The sequence below is a fragment of the Acipenser ruthenus genome, chromosome 12 (genome assembly GCF_902713425.1).
Source record: "Acipenser ruthenus chromosome 12, fAciRut3.2 maternal haplotype, whole genome shotgun sequence".
In the NCBI taxonomy this organism is placed as follows: Eukaryota; Metazoa; Chordata; class Actinopteri; order Acipenseriformes; family Acipenseridae; genus Acipenser; species Acipenser ruthenus.
In genome coordinates, this window is record NC_081200.1 from 7,050,151 (window position 1) to 7,066,866 (window position 16,716).

The 16,716-nt window shown below is 36.0% G+C and overlaps 3 protein-coding genes across 4 annotated transcripts in view; 1 reads left to right on the top strand and 2 right to left on the bottom strand.

The window, feature by feature from the left end:
• Positions 1-345: 345 nt before the first annotated feature.
• Positions 346-7,798, bottom strand: LOC117417437 (eukaryotic translation initiation factor 2A-like). 2 transcript variants are annotated; one of them, XM_034029589.3, is made up of 14 exons: positions 7,648-7,798; positions 6,821-6,890; positions 6,455-6,526; positions 6,142-6,260; positions 5,806-5,905; positions 5,571-5,653; positions 5,211-5,284; positions 4,977-5,121; positions 3,860-3,976; positions 3,086-3,657; positions 2,570-2,683; positions 2,153-2,281; positions 1,415-1,480; positions 346-964 (listed from the first exon to the last, which is right to left on the bottom strand). In XM_034029589.3, the coding sequence occupies exons 1-14, from the start codon at positions 7,673-7,675 to the stop codon at positions 899-901; spliced, it is 1,755 nt and encodes a 584-aa protein (XP_033885480.1). In that variant the 5' UTR covers positions 7,676-7,798; the 3' UTR covers positions 346-898. The 2 variants fall into 2 exon arrangements, with proteins under 2 accessions (XP_033885480.1, XP_058890437.1); XM_059034454.1 differs by lacking the exon at positions 7,648-7,798 and adding an exon at positions 7,024-7,153.
• Positions 7,799-7,963: 165 nt separating this feature from the next.
• On the top strand, positions 7,964-11,354 carry LOC117417439 (uncharacterized). Its single transcript, XM_034029590.3, has 3 exons — positions 7,964-8,390; positions 8,817-8,892; positions 10,448-11,354. Exons 1-3 carry the CDS (start codon positions 8,100-8,102, stop codon positions 10,486-10,488), a joined length of 408 nt encoding a protein of 135 aa, XP_033885481.2. The 5' UTR covers positions 7,964-8,099; the 3' UTR covers positions 10,489-11,354.
• Positions 11,355-14,185: 2,831 nt separating this feature from the next.
• LOC117416491 (TSC22 domain family protein 2-like) overlaps positions 14,186-16,716 on the bottom strand; it is a 23,722-nt gene continuing 21,191 nt past the window's right edge. Inside the window, exon 3 of the mRNA XM_034027600.3 lies at positions 14,186-16,590. Coding sequence (XP_033883491.2) covers positions 16,315-16,590 — 276 coding nt within the window. The 3' untranslated portion in view covers positions 14,186-16,314. The remainder of the gene's footprint in view (positions 16,591-16,716) is intronic.

The window sequence follows — 16,716 nt, forward strand, 5'->3', positions numbered from 1 at the left end:
GAGTTACATATTTTACATCCTGATCCACATAGTTGACAAGTCCTTAGTTTTATCTTTTGGTACATTTCTAGTTTTGTCTTTCACAGAAATGATTTTATGCTTTTTGGAGGTCAAAATACTAAGAGAGAGCATGCAAAAACAGTACATTCACGGGGACAGGGGTTATTGCAGTAATACAAGTCAGCTTTTTGAACGTCAGTTTATTTTGTGAATGAAAAAAAGGGCCAAGAGTCAAACTCAACCGTTCTGAAAGAACACATCAATTTGCATGTTAAATGAAAACAAATCAATGCTCTTACACATATTGAGATCTTTGTTAAAAATCAAGAAAACAAAGAGCCAGAATGTATTCATTATATTTAATGTCAAACTCGTATAGACAGGACAGATTTAAAATGTTATCCTCACTCAAATGGAAAACGTATAAATACTTGGAACTGAACACTGTTCCACAACCTTCATGTGCTCTGTGTGAAATTCTGAATTTGTCTTTTTTTTGGTTTACTGGAACTGTTTTTTCTATGGCTTAACCTGGCATTCCAAATTATTTTACAGAGCAAACCATCTAGCATATATATTAACAAAAGTGAACTTGGTGTTTTATCGGTAAGACCTTAACATTTACTTTCTTGTGCTAACATATCAATTATTTATGGCTAAGTCAAACAAACCAATGAAAATATGCAATATCCACCAGGTGATCCCTATATTGGAACAGATTATATATATATATAGGTTAGCAATTCAAAAATGAAATTAAAAAAAAAAAAAATGAAACAAACCAATGGTTGCTGCATAAAGAATGCTCCAGTATTATTTAGTCACACGGTTTAATTAAATCTAAACTTTTGTATAGTGTTCTTTAAACTGACAAATGGCCTTTATGATTTGGGCTAATCTATATTCCCAATTCCAACTCCTCCAACTCCTGCAATAATAATGATTCCTTCTGTAACTTCTCAATCTGAAAAAGAAATGTATTACAATTAAAACAGTTACATAAATCACACTGGTGATATCAATTCACTGGCTGCCTGGAAACAGTGCAATCCATGTATTAACCCCTGTACCGTTGTTGTAAAAGAAATGCATATACAGTACTTAGGGTTGATTTGATCCCCCAATACCTTGCTGGTATTTTTTACAGCACTGGTGAAATCACCCTGGAGTGCAGCAAACGCCTATTCAGAAGTGGCTGTTGCAATCCAGATGGACTCCCTGTTGATGTAATATCATGCTGTAACTCATCCCGGTGGGGGATTGGTTGATCAAATGAATCTCTTCAGATTTGTTTTTAATAAAGCATTCTAATTAATGTAAAAAAAAAAAAAAACACTAGAACCAAACAACCAAGTTCCCTCAAGGTATTCTGAAAATATGGCCCTTACTGTATTTTGTCATATTCCAACTTTACCTGGTTTTTCTCAAGTGGTTTGCCAGCAGCTTGGTGATCCTTCAGCTGTTCAATGGCCTTTATTTTCTACAATCACAAAAGCAAGCAAGAAAGGGTTGTTTGTTTTACTTTAAAAAGGTACAAAACATTGATAAACTGCTATAACAGCAAAACAATTATAATTCTTAGGAAAAGGACAGAAAAGTAGTTATATAAAATATAGGGCATTACTTTTTTTTTTGTTTGTTTGTCTTAAATACATCTGGAGTGTCTAGTTATTTCATCCCAGTTTTTCTCCCCCAATTCAGAACGTTCCCCTACCACAGCAACGCCACACAGCTGATAAGGAGAATTAAAGATCAGTGGGTGTGCTCAGATTCACTTTCAAGTCAATTTTCTCTTTATGCCCAGAAGCTCGACAGATGATTTTGGAGAGCTACTGGACCATGGACGATAAAGGTCTGCCCTGCTGGTGAAACTGTCCCTGACAATTCTGCCTCCCCAAACTGCTGGAGCGGCTGGCCAATGCAATATTCTTGAAGGTATCCCTCATTTAAAATGACTTTGCAGAGCCAGGACACTTCACTCCCCTAACTGCATGACACCCCGTGCACCATGTGCTCGAGCATCTCAGGGATCTCAAGCATTACATAATTAATACAAAGATATGAAGAAAAAAAATTGGGTAGGTAGGTGGAGTAAGTCTAGTTTAATTCCCAACCGTAAAAATAAATGCTGAACGGAACTCGGGTGATTTACCTTTTTAAGATTCTTGATCTTTTTATCAAGTTCCGGGTCACCGGAGGTGGCTGCAGCAGGGGCAGTAGGAGACACAGGCTTTGGATGAGACTCCTGTACTTTTTCTTGTATGTCATCTGGCTTTGTCTCCTTAAAAATAATGACAAAATTATAATAATCTGTACTTGCATTGTGTGACAGTGAAACACACTGCCTATGTTACAGAAATTAATTGATTACACACTAGTTAGGAAAATGTCCAAGCAAGTTTTTTTAAGAATATAGGGGGTAACACATCTTATTGATCATTAACATAAACAAATAACTGTATTTCCAGCTTTTAGAACCCAAGCAGGCTGAAAGAGAAATCTAATCATTTGGGATATAAAATTAGCATATTTTTTATTTTTATTTTACTGATAATTATCTTGAACATACCTGTTTTGCAGCTTTCTTAGCCTCGCGTTTCTTCTGATTTTTAAGTGCCGTTTTTGATAGCTGCTTGTCTCCACCTTGCTGCAACTTCATATTCTGTGGAGGCTCCTCTTCATGCTAAGAGGAAAATACATTTTAAAACTGAACAATTGATTTTCTTCTACTTTTCCTTTAGCATAAAGCAATTCAGCATAAGGCATGGTTACAAAAACATGCACTTAACATGTGGTAGTAAATAATTGTATGGTGAGGACAGCTAACTGCATTATTGTACAGCGTGTTTCATGCTGTTTTATACGGTCAAAGTTATGTATAGCAAAGAGCCTTGAGTCATGACACATTAAAACCAAGCTAGAACTCAGCACCAATATCCTCTTAAGACAGACACACAAAGATTATACTTTTTAAACTAACACGAACTAATGAAAATAACTTTAAAAAAAAACAGTTGATGCCAGATCAGGAATGAATGGCTTGTGGCAATATAAGTTTCTTATTGAACAGGTCTGTTGTACTAACCAGTTTGGAACTTGTGATTGGTTTGTTCCGCAGTGCTGGGGGCCTGTACACCTGGGCAGGCTTGGGCTCTGTGCTGCCTAGTTCGCTTGGTACAGCCTGGTACTTAATAGTTTTTTCTGGAAACACTCCATCTGAAAAAGACTGCCATAAAACCTCCCACAGTTCACCGTCCGAGGGTGCATCATATTTATGGAGCACAGGCCCAGTGTAATGCCAGATCTTGTAGCCATTTCCCACTCTCAATCTTGGAGCACACGTTGCTGTTACTACATGCTCCCCGTCGGGACACCAGGAGAAGAAAGTGGAGTCCGGAGCCTGTGGTTTGGAAACCAGTTTGTATTTTTTAACATCCCAAACTTCCATCTGTCCCCTGAGGTTCCCGAAACCAGCTAAGACAAGGAGGTGTCCTTGAGGGCTGTAATAGGCTGCATTCCTCGGCCCTGTTCCAAAATCAAACACTGGGTCGCACTTTAAATTGAACACTGTCACTTTGGCAGGCATGAAGCCATAAACAACACAAAACTCGGTTGAGTTTGGACTCCAGACGACGTCATAAATTGGGCCGTTTTTCGCTGTTGAAGATAAATCATACATGTTATGTTACAGTAGCATATGGCTATCCTAACAGTAAAATTACCCTTGAAATGACCAATTCATTTTTAAGGGCAATTACAATGAGTTTTCAAGGTATCTAATGGTCATTTACTGTAAGAAACTCAGGTATTTCATATCGATACCAAGTTGCTCATTGAGTAGATAAAAATAGTCACTTACGTAACTGTACAACTGCACCTTCACCATTAGTTGCAATGTAATGGAGAGTCTGTTCTCCGTAATAGGATGCACCTGTTTTGTCAACTTCTGTACTGGCAGTCACTAATACTGCTGTGGCTGTAAAAATACAGACAAGGTGTAATATTAGAATTTATAGCAATATAAATAATGACATTTTTGGTATATAGATATTTACTTTTATTTAATTTATCTAATTCAATCAGTACACTCAATCCTGGTTGGTCTGCTAAACTGTACAAATAAAATATAACATATACTGAGCATCAAAAGAAACGTATCACTTATATTTGGATAAAATTCACTAGATGTGATCGACAAATGACAAAGAGCAGGTGCAGTGACTTTTTATTGTGCCGATTAACAACTGACATCACGAAAATGCTGCAAAATGATCTGTCGATCTTGGGCAGGTGTTGTGACTCTTGGTTTCCCAGTTCGTGTCCTGTCATTGACAGAGTGTGTCTGGTTATACCGTCTCGCCAGGTTTGAAATTGCTGGCTGTGAGCACCCAAGACGGCGAGCCACAGTACGCTGCCCTAGTCCAGCCTCCAACATGCCGATTGCACGAAGGCGCTGCACTCTTGACAGACGTGGCATATTGTTTTTTTTCTGTGATTTTCTTTATTGTTTTATATTCAAGCTTGCAATTCAACAAATGAAATCACTCCATATCCAATCCAATCAACTGTCTCACTAATTAGGTGATTAAGTGCATATGCTTCAGTCATAATCACTCAAGCGTGCCATGGTCAAGGATGAATGATCAAGCGATTAAAAAGAATCCAAAAACATTTCGTCAATGTACCTTCGAAAATAAATGTGTTATAATAGCGATAAGTATCTTTTGATGCTCGGTATATTTGAGGATATGAACCAGTAGCATGATACTCTAGCTATGAAATTATGTTAGCATACTCATTACATTGATTCATATATTATGCATCTTCAGTGGTTTCATATCTTTCTTAAAACTAACATATCTCAAATAAAAACAACGTTTCTTAATACATATAATATTAATCATTTTAAATTTCAAGTTTTCATAGTATTATAAAAATGCAAATATTTGTCCTTTTTCGTTAACCAAACAATTTACCTTTCTTGTTCCACAGCATTGTCACCCGGTCAGCTTTAAAGAAGCTTTTGTTGGCTAAGGCAGAAGTTGGACCAGCAAAATTTGGGTACTGATACAACCGTACAAACGATGGTCCACCCTTGACTCCTGGTACATAGACAGCAACCTTCATTCATAACAAAACGACTTGTGTTAGTAATTTTCCAAAGCGGGAAGCTATGGCAAAAAAAAAATGTCATCGTATATACGTATTACCTTGCAAGGTTGAGATCCTGGAGAAAGAACAAAGTCAGTGACTTTCTGCAGATGAAGCTTGCTTGCAATAGTATCTGTAAAACAGGATAATATACCAGTGATGTGCATCATCCAAATAGTACTTCTCAAAGAACCGTCTTTGGTGACACCAGTGAAATGATAACTAATCTGAGAGCAGGTAAAAGGATACAGCATATCTATTAATGGAAGCAGACTACCCCACGCTTGTTAATAACCAGGTGGTAAGCCTGAGACTTGTACAATAAAAGGTAATACTGTAGGCAGTAGATGTACAGTATTGTGGCAGGACACGTGTATTTATTTTCCATAAGATCTTCATAAAAATGAATACGCGCTTACCAAAGCTGTTATTCTCAAAGAAGTGCAGTTCATTGTTTACACTTCTAACAGAGATACTTTCATCATCTGACCAACTGGGACACCTGGAGGAGAGGAAAGGCATGTTTTTCATACGAAGATATAGGGTAAAGAACAGTATGGAGAGCAAGACCTGTAAGGAGTCCCATTAAAGTTATTTATTAATGTATAAAGCTCTATTAATAAAACACGCAATCAAAGCCCTGTGCATATTTACCAGCTTTGCATCTTCTTCTGGTAGAAAGATTTAAGACACTCTCCTGTTTTTACATTCCACAGATGAAGGTTTGGTTCTCCTTGTACAGTTTCTTGAGTTTCTAGGATGGAAATCGAATTTAAATTAAATATACAAATATATAAAATTATTTGTCAGCTGATCGGCCACGAGTGTCTTGGTGATTTAAAAGGCAACGTTCCTGTTCTTGGCAAATCAACACAACGTCCTTCCCAAAGGATGCAGGTTTCACTACTGATTACATAAGGGGTGTGGGACAAACGGCTCAAATACTATGGCAGGATTAGCAGGGAGTATCAATCTATTGTAAATACTCACTAGAATAAGGTTGCCAAGTCACCAGGACAGAGTTTTGGGGAGAGATTCCAAGGCAAGCTGTCTTAGGCAGGTCAAATGACTGCACATGCTTGCCATCTGCTACATTCACAATATTCACCCTGGTTAAATTAAAAATAAAAAAAACAATACAAACACACACAGGCACACAAACATACACACATTAGCAGTACATCATGTATATACAGTTTAACCAAGTAGCATTCACCTTTTCAATTACCATACAACATTACATGGTATATATTAATGTTAAAATAAACAATTAATTTGGGAATACTCCATTTGTGTTACTTACGTTTCTCCATTACACCAAGCAAACAAGGAACCATCCTTGCTAAAAACAAAGAATTTGCATCGGCGGATATCACTGAAAAACAGAAAAAATGAACTCAAGAAACAAATCTTCTCTTTACACTGTATGCATGTTCTTTTTAGTTTCAGAAAAGCACTATCATATAGTATGATTATCACAGACTAACTAGACCATTTACAATATTTAAGAACACAAGAAATACAGCAGTGTGCAAATGTATTAGAACACCCCATTGCTACATCTTGAGGTGCTCTAATAAAAGAGCACACTCCTCCACATGTATTAATTCACAAAATAATGAACAGCACATTAAATAGTTACATCTGAAGCTAGTCCTTTAAAACACACCTTGTGAATGCAGTGTTTTCTGTACAAAGTGGAGGGCCAAATAGCATAGATGTGCCAACCGATCCCCGGACTGTGAAAAACAAATGATTAGATATTAATATTATTCTGGAGCTTCATTTAAAAGATGTGTCACTCAACAAACAAACAAAAACAGGATTTCAATCCAAATTTGGGGTGTTATATACAGTAGATGTTTTACTTACAGTATATGGTAGTTCACTAAACAGCCATGCAATAAACTGTTAGTATTTTCATAGATTCCAGGTCTATTTCATTTAACTTGAAATACATTTTAACAACTGACTTCTGGTACAGTGAACTTTCCTGCTTTGTAAACCCTTCAGAAATCTGATGGCGGATTTATGTTTTGATGTTAAACGCGTATAATCTCAAAACTAGGATTTTGTTAATCACAATGTTCTTGCCAGTCAGTCAGGGCATATAGACTGAATAGAATGCGGTGCAACGAAAACACCATTTTGGGAGAAAAAGGCTATCGACAACAAATTGCTTTCCTTCTTGAGCAGTAACACTTTGATTATGTAATGAAGAACTAATTTCATACATTTAATTACATACATTTTATTCCAAGAACCGATTAACACGGACAAACTAGACCATTTACATTATTTTGAACCACATGTAATAGATTAAAACCACATTATAAAAAACCGCGGACAACAAGCAAATTATATTACTTTGTCATCGCTCAAACGTCTGGTCTTATCTCAAATAGGATGTTTCGTAACCCCTTGTGTGTAACTTCTTAATTACGTGTTTACTGAATGCCCCCTAATAAATTTATAATTAAATTCCACACTACCCACCTGCTAGAAGTGGTGTGGACGGCGCCATCTTTCACCGGAAGAGGAGTGCGGCTGGCATCCACGTGACAGGCACTGGAAAGCAACACGTATACAAAGCTGTGACGTCTGCGGCCACATCACCCCCCAAAGACGAGCAATATCCATGCACCGCAGAGGGCGGGATTCAGTGAGTTTTCACTTCTGTGCTGACGAGGCACTTTGCAAAGCGATTTGATGGTTTGAACGGTTCAGCACGCTTTTTGACAAACAGTTATGATATAACACTGCTTGATTTAGCTAATGTGCATAGCAGAAGATATTAACAAAATATAGAAATGGGACATAATTTGAAGTAAAGTGCAAAGGTAAATTCCATTTTTTAGAGTGACTGTGTTTCTATGCACGGTTGGTTTGGGTAGCTCTAGAGTTCAGTTCACTCTTTGAATGGAAATGTGCGCAGGAATGCGGACTACATGCCTGCGCCGGCGGAAGGATTTTCACTGTCAAGACAGGCAGCTGATAACTTCCGTTGGGGAGGTGTCGAGTTTGTGTCGACGCAGGCAGTCGGCGCTGTTTATTACACTTTTTTTTTTTGGAGAAAGAGACGTTGCGAGTTTGAACTTGGCAGTATTGTCATAACAACACCTCAGCGCTATACATATATAATTTACTGGGACGAAATGGTGGCAAAACAGAGAATTCGTATGGCCAACGAAAAACACAGCAAAAACATCACGCAGAGGGGAAATGTAGCGAAGACAACGGTAAGTTCTGAATACTGAACTGGGAGAATGCTAACAGGACAGTACGTTCAGGTGGATTAGTGATGATGTGGGTTTTTAAACAGTGCTAGGATGATCATTTATTTGTGTATTTTTATGTTTGGGTTTTTATCATTTATTGATCCTGAAAATATTCAAAATGTATTTTACCAAAGTAAATAGTATTGTGTTAACAATTAAAATAAAATAAAACAAAATACCACTCGATTAGTACGATTTTAAATACAACATTCTTCTGCATGGGGTTCTGTATAGTCTAGTCTAGCCGTAGCTTGTTGGTGGGGAGTGTCACCTTTGTTTGTTTTATTTATTTTAGGTTTATGTACTGTCTTTATGAACCAAATAAATTCAGGAAATGACAAAGCGGGTTATTTGGGTCTCATTTTAATGCATCTCTTCTGCTTTCAGAGAAACCCTCAGGATGATAAAGTGTCTGTTGGTCCCTGGTTATTGGCACTCTTCATTTTTGTTGTCTGTGGATCAGGTATGTTTTTATATATATTTAAAATAAATACATCTCAAGTGTAAATATGGTCTAAATGATTCGGGACCAAGTTCATTTATTGCCTTTGCTACTGCTATGCTACGTGAGCTTTGTACCTGTAGATATACGGTTTTTAACGAGTGTACACACATTATACTATGCATGTGTTAGCTTTTCGTGTACCAGGCGTTATTTAATACACGGCAAGACCGATATGAAACAAATTTACTACCACCAGCTTGCTGTATTTCCCCTTTCTATCGAAACTCAAATGGAATTACTCTGAACAGAGCTGTGATGAATCACTCTTACTGTCTGTCTTGCGTATTCTGGAAAACTACAATTAATATTTTCTAAATATGATAGGATTGTAAATTTATATATATATATATATATATATATATATATATATATATATATATATATATATATATATATATATATATATATATAAATCGCAGCACGTTTGAGTGAACGGTTCTATTTCGCTGCCATTGTACTGAAGCCACGGAGAACCCAAATAAACGAAAGCCAAAGGGAATACAGTTGAACGCCATTTAACACATTTATAAGTGTACAACAGTATACTCTATTTTTCGGCATAATTAACAAAGTTTGTCCAGATAACTTAACTTACAAATTAGAATTATGAACACGTTTTTAAGTTCAAGAAGACCACGCTACAAAGAGCTGGTTTTCAAGGCCAGTTCGTACTGTGTGTTCCAGCTTAAGCATGTGATTTTTTTCAGGTGTTTTTTTTTTTATATATATCAAAACGACCTTGCACATTTGACTTGGATAAGCGGACGTTTTAAAATGGACATTTGGCTGCAATAGCTATCTTTGTTTATTTCAATGATTTTTGTGTTGTTTAATCATTTGATCACAACACGTTATTACGTTTAATCTTCCATAATCATATAAGATAGCCTACACCTTAATGTAAATGTACCTGTTATCTGCGGGGATGACTGTTCCTGACTTTGTTACATCGCTGTGCCACGTAAGTACTAGCTGGTTACCACGTTCCCATGCTTGCTAATACAAACAAAAAAACGCGTAATAGGAGTGAATGTGGGGGGGGGGGGGGGGTGGGAACGGGCACGGAAATGAATTGCTTTAGACAGCGCATTGTTGCGTGTTTTTTTTTTTTTAAATCCAATATATGTTATAAAATGTCCTGTATGCAATCCGCACACACAATTACAGTACTTTTATATAGATAAGCACTATATATATAGCACCCATTCCTGTTTCGTGCATTGCCTACTGCCCACACAAATTATAAATATTCATAGCCTTCCTATCATTAGTCGCTAAGAAACGGCAGCAACTGTTACCCTCTATTCAAGCAAAGAACCAAACGTTCTTCAACAGAAAGAAATGGTAACCAGTGATAATATTGTGAGTGCTAATAAGAAAATCAACTCTTAAAACCGCTTTTAGCACTCTTATGTAAGGATCAGAATTACAGCGGGATTCCCCCCAAAATGCCTGTACCTGTTTATTGTACTGTTGAGACAGTAGGTCATTTTGTTCTCTTCCCTTTTTAAAGCTATCTTCCAGATCATCCAGAGCATCAGGATGGGCATGTAAAGTGGACAGAGCAGCCTTATTGACATACTGTCCTGTTAATTCCAGCCTCCACTCTACCTTTTTCACAATACCCCACCTGGCATGGGAATCTCCAGTAATAAAGAATCGAAAGAATATCATTTAATCTGTCTCTGCCGTAGACTTTCCCACGTATGCGGCACAGCCATCATTCCTACCAGTGCCTTAAAATATACAATTGCCATGCCATTGTAAATGTAACATTCCAGTCTGGGACCTTGATTTAAAAAAAAAAAAGAAAAACTTGTAAATTCATGTTTATTTCTGTCTGTTTTATAAAGTGTATGTTCCATGCTTCATTTGTGTGGTGTACCTTGTGTGTGTTGAGGCTTTTTTTTTTTTTTTTTTTTTTTTTATAATTATAATTTCCTCTTTATTTTAAAAGAAGGATAATGTGTTTAGGAAATATGGTGTTTGTTACTGGCTGCTGCAAGACAACATACATAACCATGATACTTAGAGCTAATAACTACATTACTGTCTTACGCTTAAACTGTATTGGCTAAGACTCTGTTTGCAGTTGTAGAAAAAAAAAAAACCTGTAAAGGCATCATAGCCAGGCCATAAAAGCACAAAATTGTGTGTGTGTGTATATCATCTATCTATCTATCTCTATCTATACAATTCCAGGGCCAGATATGAATTCAACCTGATTGTAAGCAATGTATATCTGTTTTTCCATTTGTTTATAATTCTGTGAAGTTTGCATGTATATTATGGCTATTCCCTTGATCAAAGGGATTGAAGTTAGTGAAAACTTTGTAAACTAGCTGCAACCTGTTGCATTTGTTAAAACAGACTGCCATTTAAAACCCTGTGAAACAAATAAAAATGAGAAATTGTTGTAACTGGTGTCATTGTTTTATACGAGAAGTTCCAGGTACATTTATTGAGATACAGTACTCCAGAGTATGAATATCTCCTTACATTTGTAAAACGCCTTGTCACCTCGATTTTAAAATAACAGATATAACTAATTTGTTCTCCTTGAAACCTGTATTTAATAACTTGGTATTTAAACCTGTAGCAGTTCTTCCCTAGCATTATTCTTAGGAATGGTAGCAGTGGGTTCTAAATAGTCATTACATTCTGTAGGTATTCTTAGGTACTTTATGCACTCTGTTAAAAAAACTCTTTCATAAGCGACAGAATTTGTAAAGGGAATGCGACCTCTGTCTGCACTTTTAATCCTGCAATTCAAACTCTCACATTTTAAAAATACATCATTATCTGCTAACATTTTTCTCCAGTGCAGATTCCTGTAACATTTGATAATATTAGCAGTCTTGTTTTTTTTTTTTCCCCTTTTATAAAACCACACTGGTCTGGCCCAAAAACTGAAACTATTCCCATCTAATAATAACATTCACATCAAAACTGTTTAAATTGAAAAAGCATTCATTTAATATGTACATTTTATGTAAATTTAATTTGAAATGCGGACCAAAAATATTCTTTTGACATTCAACATAGCAGTAAATGTCAACTCTCCAAATTATCCTGAATGTATGTTTAATGAATGCATTTAAAATATAAAAATATTCAACTTGCTGAAAAAGAACTGGAGCAAAATCCAGTTCTGGTCCTTGTGTATTGTATTGTATGATGGTTTTGTATATATATTTTTTAAAGTATCAATTTTCATAAAAAGTAAAGTTATATACACTTTTTAATGTAAACATGTATTGTTGCGCCTATATTTAGGTGCAATGTAGTAGATTTTACAGTTTATTTGTCCAATTCTAAATTACTATTTTGACAACGTTGATGTATTCAGACTCATTAATTAAGCAGGTTGCTGTCTCCTGCTTCTAAAAGCGGTATATTCAAACCAACTAAATTTCAGAAACCCTATTTCAAAATTTTTATTTTTTTGGGAGGAAATGGAGCGCTCATCTTTAACAGGATCTGTGCTTTTTATTTTCCTGAAATAAAAATGGTTGTATAATGTTTCAAAAGACTGAGTAGGGCCTCCACTATATTTACTTGTCAGAGATTACAAGGGTAATAATTATGTACATTATGTGAAATATGATAAATGTTATGTATATTTTGCCTACGCTCATGTTAGGTTGTGAAATGTATGACAGGTATTTTACACGTGAATTCAGTTTCTCAAGAGCGTTATCTTAATTAGTTAAAAAACAAACAAGCTTTTAAATTCAGCACCCATCAGCTTCACCGTCCACAAGATGGTGCTAGACCTTTATTTTAAATGAGAGAAATGGATAATTACAAAATAGATGTAATGATACATGTATTTTTTGAGGTTATAATATATTGATCAAATGTAAAATTTCAACACAATTTTAACATGTTACATTATTATTATTTTACAAAATTAAAGAAAACTGCTATCCACAGTCAAGACAGATATTTAAGTTGGGCATTCCTTACCTGTTCTGAAAAGATAGTGTGTGTGCCGCCCAATACGAGACACAAAATTGTTGCTCCCAGAAGAAAAAAACGGCTTGTTCCTTTTGCTAAAGTAGTAAATCACACTTGTTTTTCAAATTTGTCTACAATAGCTCTCAAGTTACCAAGGGTTATTACGTCCTGTACACCTAAATTAGATGGTTCCATTGCCCCGATTGGAATAGAAATAGTTGTTTCAGCGTCAAAACTAATTTACATTTGGCTAACTGGCACCAGTGTGGATGACCTGCCACCATTCCTACAGTGAAGATGATGACAAGAGCTTGTCATCACATACAGGTGCTGGAACTGTCCCTGGAGCACATGTCTGAAGCAATGACACCAGCAAATGGCTGTAGAGTCGGGGCCAGAATCAGGTTGGTGCTGTGCAGTATTGTTACATATTGGCACTGCTGTCAACACCCTCCTCTCCGTCTTCTGATTGATCATTTACCAAAACAGTGCTGTTTGCGTCGTCTGGACAGTGAGGATTAAATAGTTGTCCCGGCCCGTGCCCCAACCTTTTCATCCAGTAGGAATACTGACACCAACTACTTCCCTTAGTTCCATCAATGTTGTTAATAAAATCACGTGGAGAAATGGGTTTGAATGCACGTGTTGAATTAAATATGTTCTGCTAATCTACACGGGTAACATCCAAGTTAGAACTGTAAATACAAATGTCAATCTCTTCCTAGTCAGGCAAGATTTATCCTTTATGTCACCCACAAAACATACATGGATTGTAACTATTTTTTTTTTTTTAAGTCACTTTTAAGTAAATAGATTTCTTACCCTCCCCCCCTGCACTTGCAAACCAGGTTCAGTGGCACAGAAATGTCAACAATTAGAACAGGTGAATACTTGCAGATCAAGTGACTACATCATCATAAATGGGAACTTATTTAGCTTACTTTTCATTTACAACCACACCCTGCTCCATTCATCTTGCTACTCACATCCGGTGTCATGGCTTTCTCATGGCTTTGTTTCACCAGGTCACTTGCTTTACATCACCTCTATTATAAGGAAGGTATTTTCTTCATCACTCCTGTGAACTGATTAAATAAACTGCTTAATCATATAGGAGTATTTCTTTTGTTAGACAAGTTTTTTTTTGTGTGTGCAATGTATTACCAAATTAACTTTTTTTTAATGAATATTAAAATAGAGTATACACTACAGTACAGCATATTAAACTGGGCTCACTCTGATCTATATTATTACACCTGTGTAACAAATGTTAATCAAATTGTGCAACCAGTTCCCAAGATGAAGCCTTTAATTCAAGCAAAAACATGTCACATGGCATAGATTTAAAACCCTCTTGTGCTTAGTCATACAGATGACAATGCCAGAACACATCTCTTATGAAAAGGAATGTCCATACCAAGTTAACAACTGGGTATGTGGTTCTCAAGATATAATTAAATAAAGTTTTGTCTGTGGCTATCTATGAATGTCAGGCTCCATTAAATTCATCAGGTCCAAAGTGCATTATAAGCTTAAAAAAAAAATCATTTGGAATGAAACAGTAAACAGAACCATGGTCTAAATGCAAGCATTTTGCACAAAATAAGTTATTTACATTTATTTATGCATGTAGACACTTGTATTTTTTTTATTTATTTTTTTATGAAGTGTGATGTAAAACTAAATTGTGCATAAAACACAAGAATGGTTCTTGAACTGGTCTACATACAGCACAACACTGACTAACAAGAGAACCCACACCACAATATGCAAAGATACACAGAACAACCTATGCTAGATAGGTGAGCTTTTCATCAGCTTTTGTAATACATTCCATAGAATTGCAGATCTATATTTTGTTGGTTCATATAAGGCACCTATGACCGAGTAAGACAAATGATTAATGTGTGATTAAACACCAAAAAAAAAAAAAAACTTTTAAAAATCCTAAGGTGTGGTGTGCACATATTTAAATGCACACATGGAAGAATAACATTTTATTACATTTAACTTTTTTTCAAATTGTATTTAGGAAATGTACAATTTTAATTTAAATACTCAGTGTACACTACACTTGGGATCTGAATGTTGCATTTATTAAATACATTAAATTCTGCAATGTAACAAAACTTTTTCTGCATATGAAATTCATAACACCATTTAAATGAACAAAAGATGGCTCACTTCATTTTTCGAACTAGTGTGAACACCACTAGATTTTCTCCATCAACGCCAGCTCTTCGTTCTGTTTTTTTTTTTCCATTGACATTGTTCACAGACTAATTTATGTTACAATAAGAGTGCTGAATAAAAACATGAGGTAAGAAAGTGGTTTGAAGATTAAGGATCATGCAGGACATGCTAAACAGCAACAAAAGATTTCTTGTGAAGGAGAAAGTAACTAAAAACAAAAAATACATCGAGTGTGTGCATTACAAAATAAAACTGAAGTACACAGCTTTGCATCTTTGGTTACAAAGTAGGTTGGACAATTTCACAGCTTTTTTCCCCCCCCACCCCACCCACAGAAATGTACAAAAAAAAAATTTCTAAAAAAAAAAAAAAAAAGTAATAAAGGGAGAGGGAATTATGGCAATCATTTTTTTTTTTCTTTTTTCGATAAAGAAACTAGCAACATAAATGAGCAATGTTTTCTTCATCAAAATAGCCACCGAAAATTCTTTAAAGGTTTTATATCACAAGAACTGGTGTCTATCTGTACAACTTGCTACGTTCTTTATACTTTACACTCTGTACAAAATTTACATTCAAACTGGGTCTCAACTAAATAAACAATCCTAAAGTAAAATTGCCATTAGTGTTAGCACTATGCCAGGATTTTCTTTATTATTGCCTATATATTTAACTATTTTCTGCAATTCCACCCATTAGTTGTATTACCAATTATTTTACATTTCAAAAAAGCTCAATTAAACTGATTCTGTGACATTGTTCATTTACATTATGAAAATAGCAGCCCTGTAATAAATAAATGCAAACAGTTAAACTGAACTCATGTATGTTAGCTACTCATGTTGAAGTATGGTGGCTCTTAAAACAGACTCGCACTTCTTACAACATGAAACAGCAAGGCTAAAAAATCGACCCCCTTGGTTTTCAAGAAAATCACACGGTAAGCCTCAATTATTTGATGTACCCCATCTACAACACTGTATATACAGTAGTTGCCTCAATCCGACTTGAACCCTCCTAGCAATTGCCTTGTGAATTGCTTACACAACCTGGACTCCACTGGCTTTGCATGAGATGTCAAGTTAAAGAAAGCTCTTGCAGGACGATTGTCTAATACTGGGAAGGCCAAACAGCACACACACTGAAGCACGTCTCTTCACTTGTAGACTGGCAAGAACACCGTGGCAAACACGATAAATTCTTTTTTTTCTATGAAGATTAGAAGCTTCACGCAGAGGAGACATTAGGCTGCTGTGGAAGAAGCGTTGGCTGGGAGCCACCCTCTGTAGGTGCTGCTGTTAGCTGTTGCTGCGGGGGAGAAGTGCTGCTGGGATTGGTCAGTTGAACAGGAAGCTGGGATAACTGGTCATTATTAGCAAGGGACTTCAAAAGAGCATTCTCTCGTTCCAGTACAGAGTTCCTCTCATACAACTCCTTAATCTGCTCCTTCAGCACTTCGACTTCCTCTCTGACTGCATACATTAAATGGCTTTTAACCAAATCCTATATTAAAAAAAGAAAAAAAAAAAAAAAAAGTAAAAATCAGGTCAGCAAACAAGATCATCACATTCTAAACAGATAACGAACCTAGTGTAAATCTTTAGCAAACCAGGTACATTATCCACATAA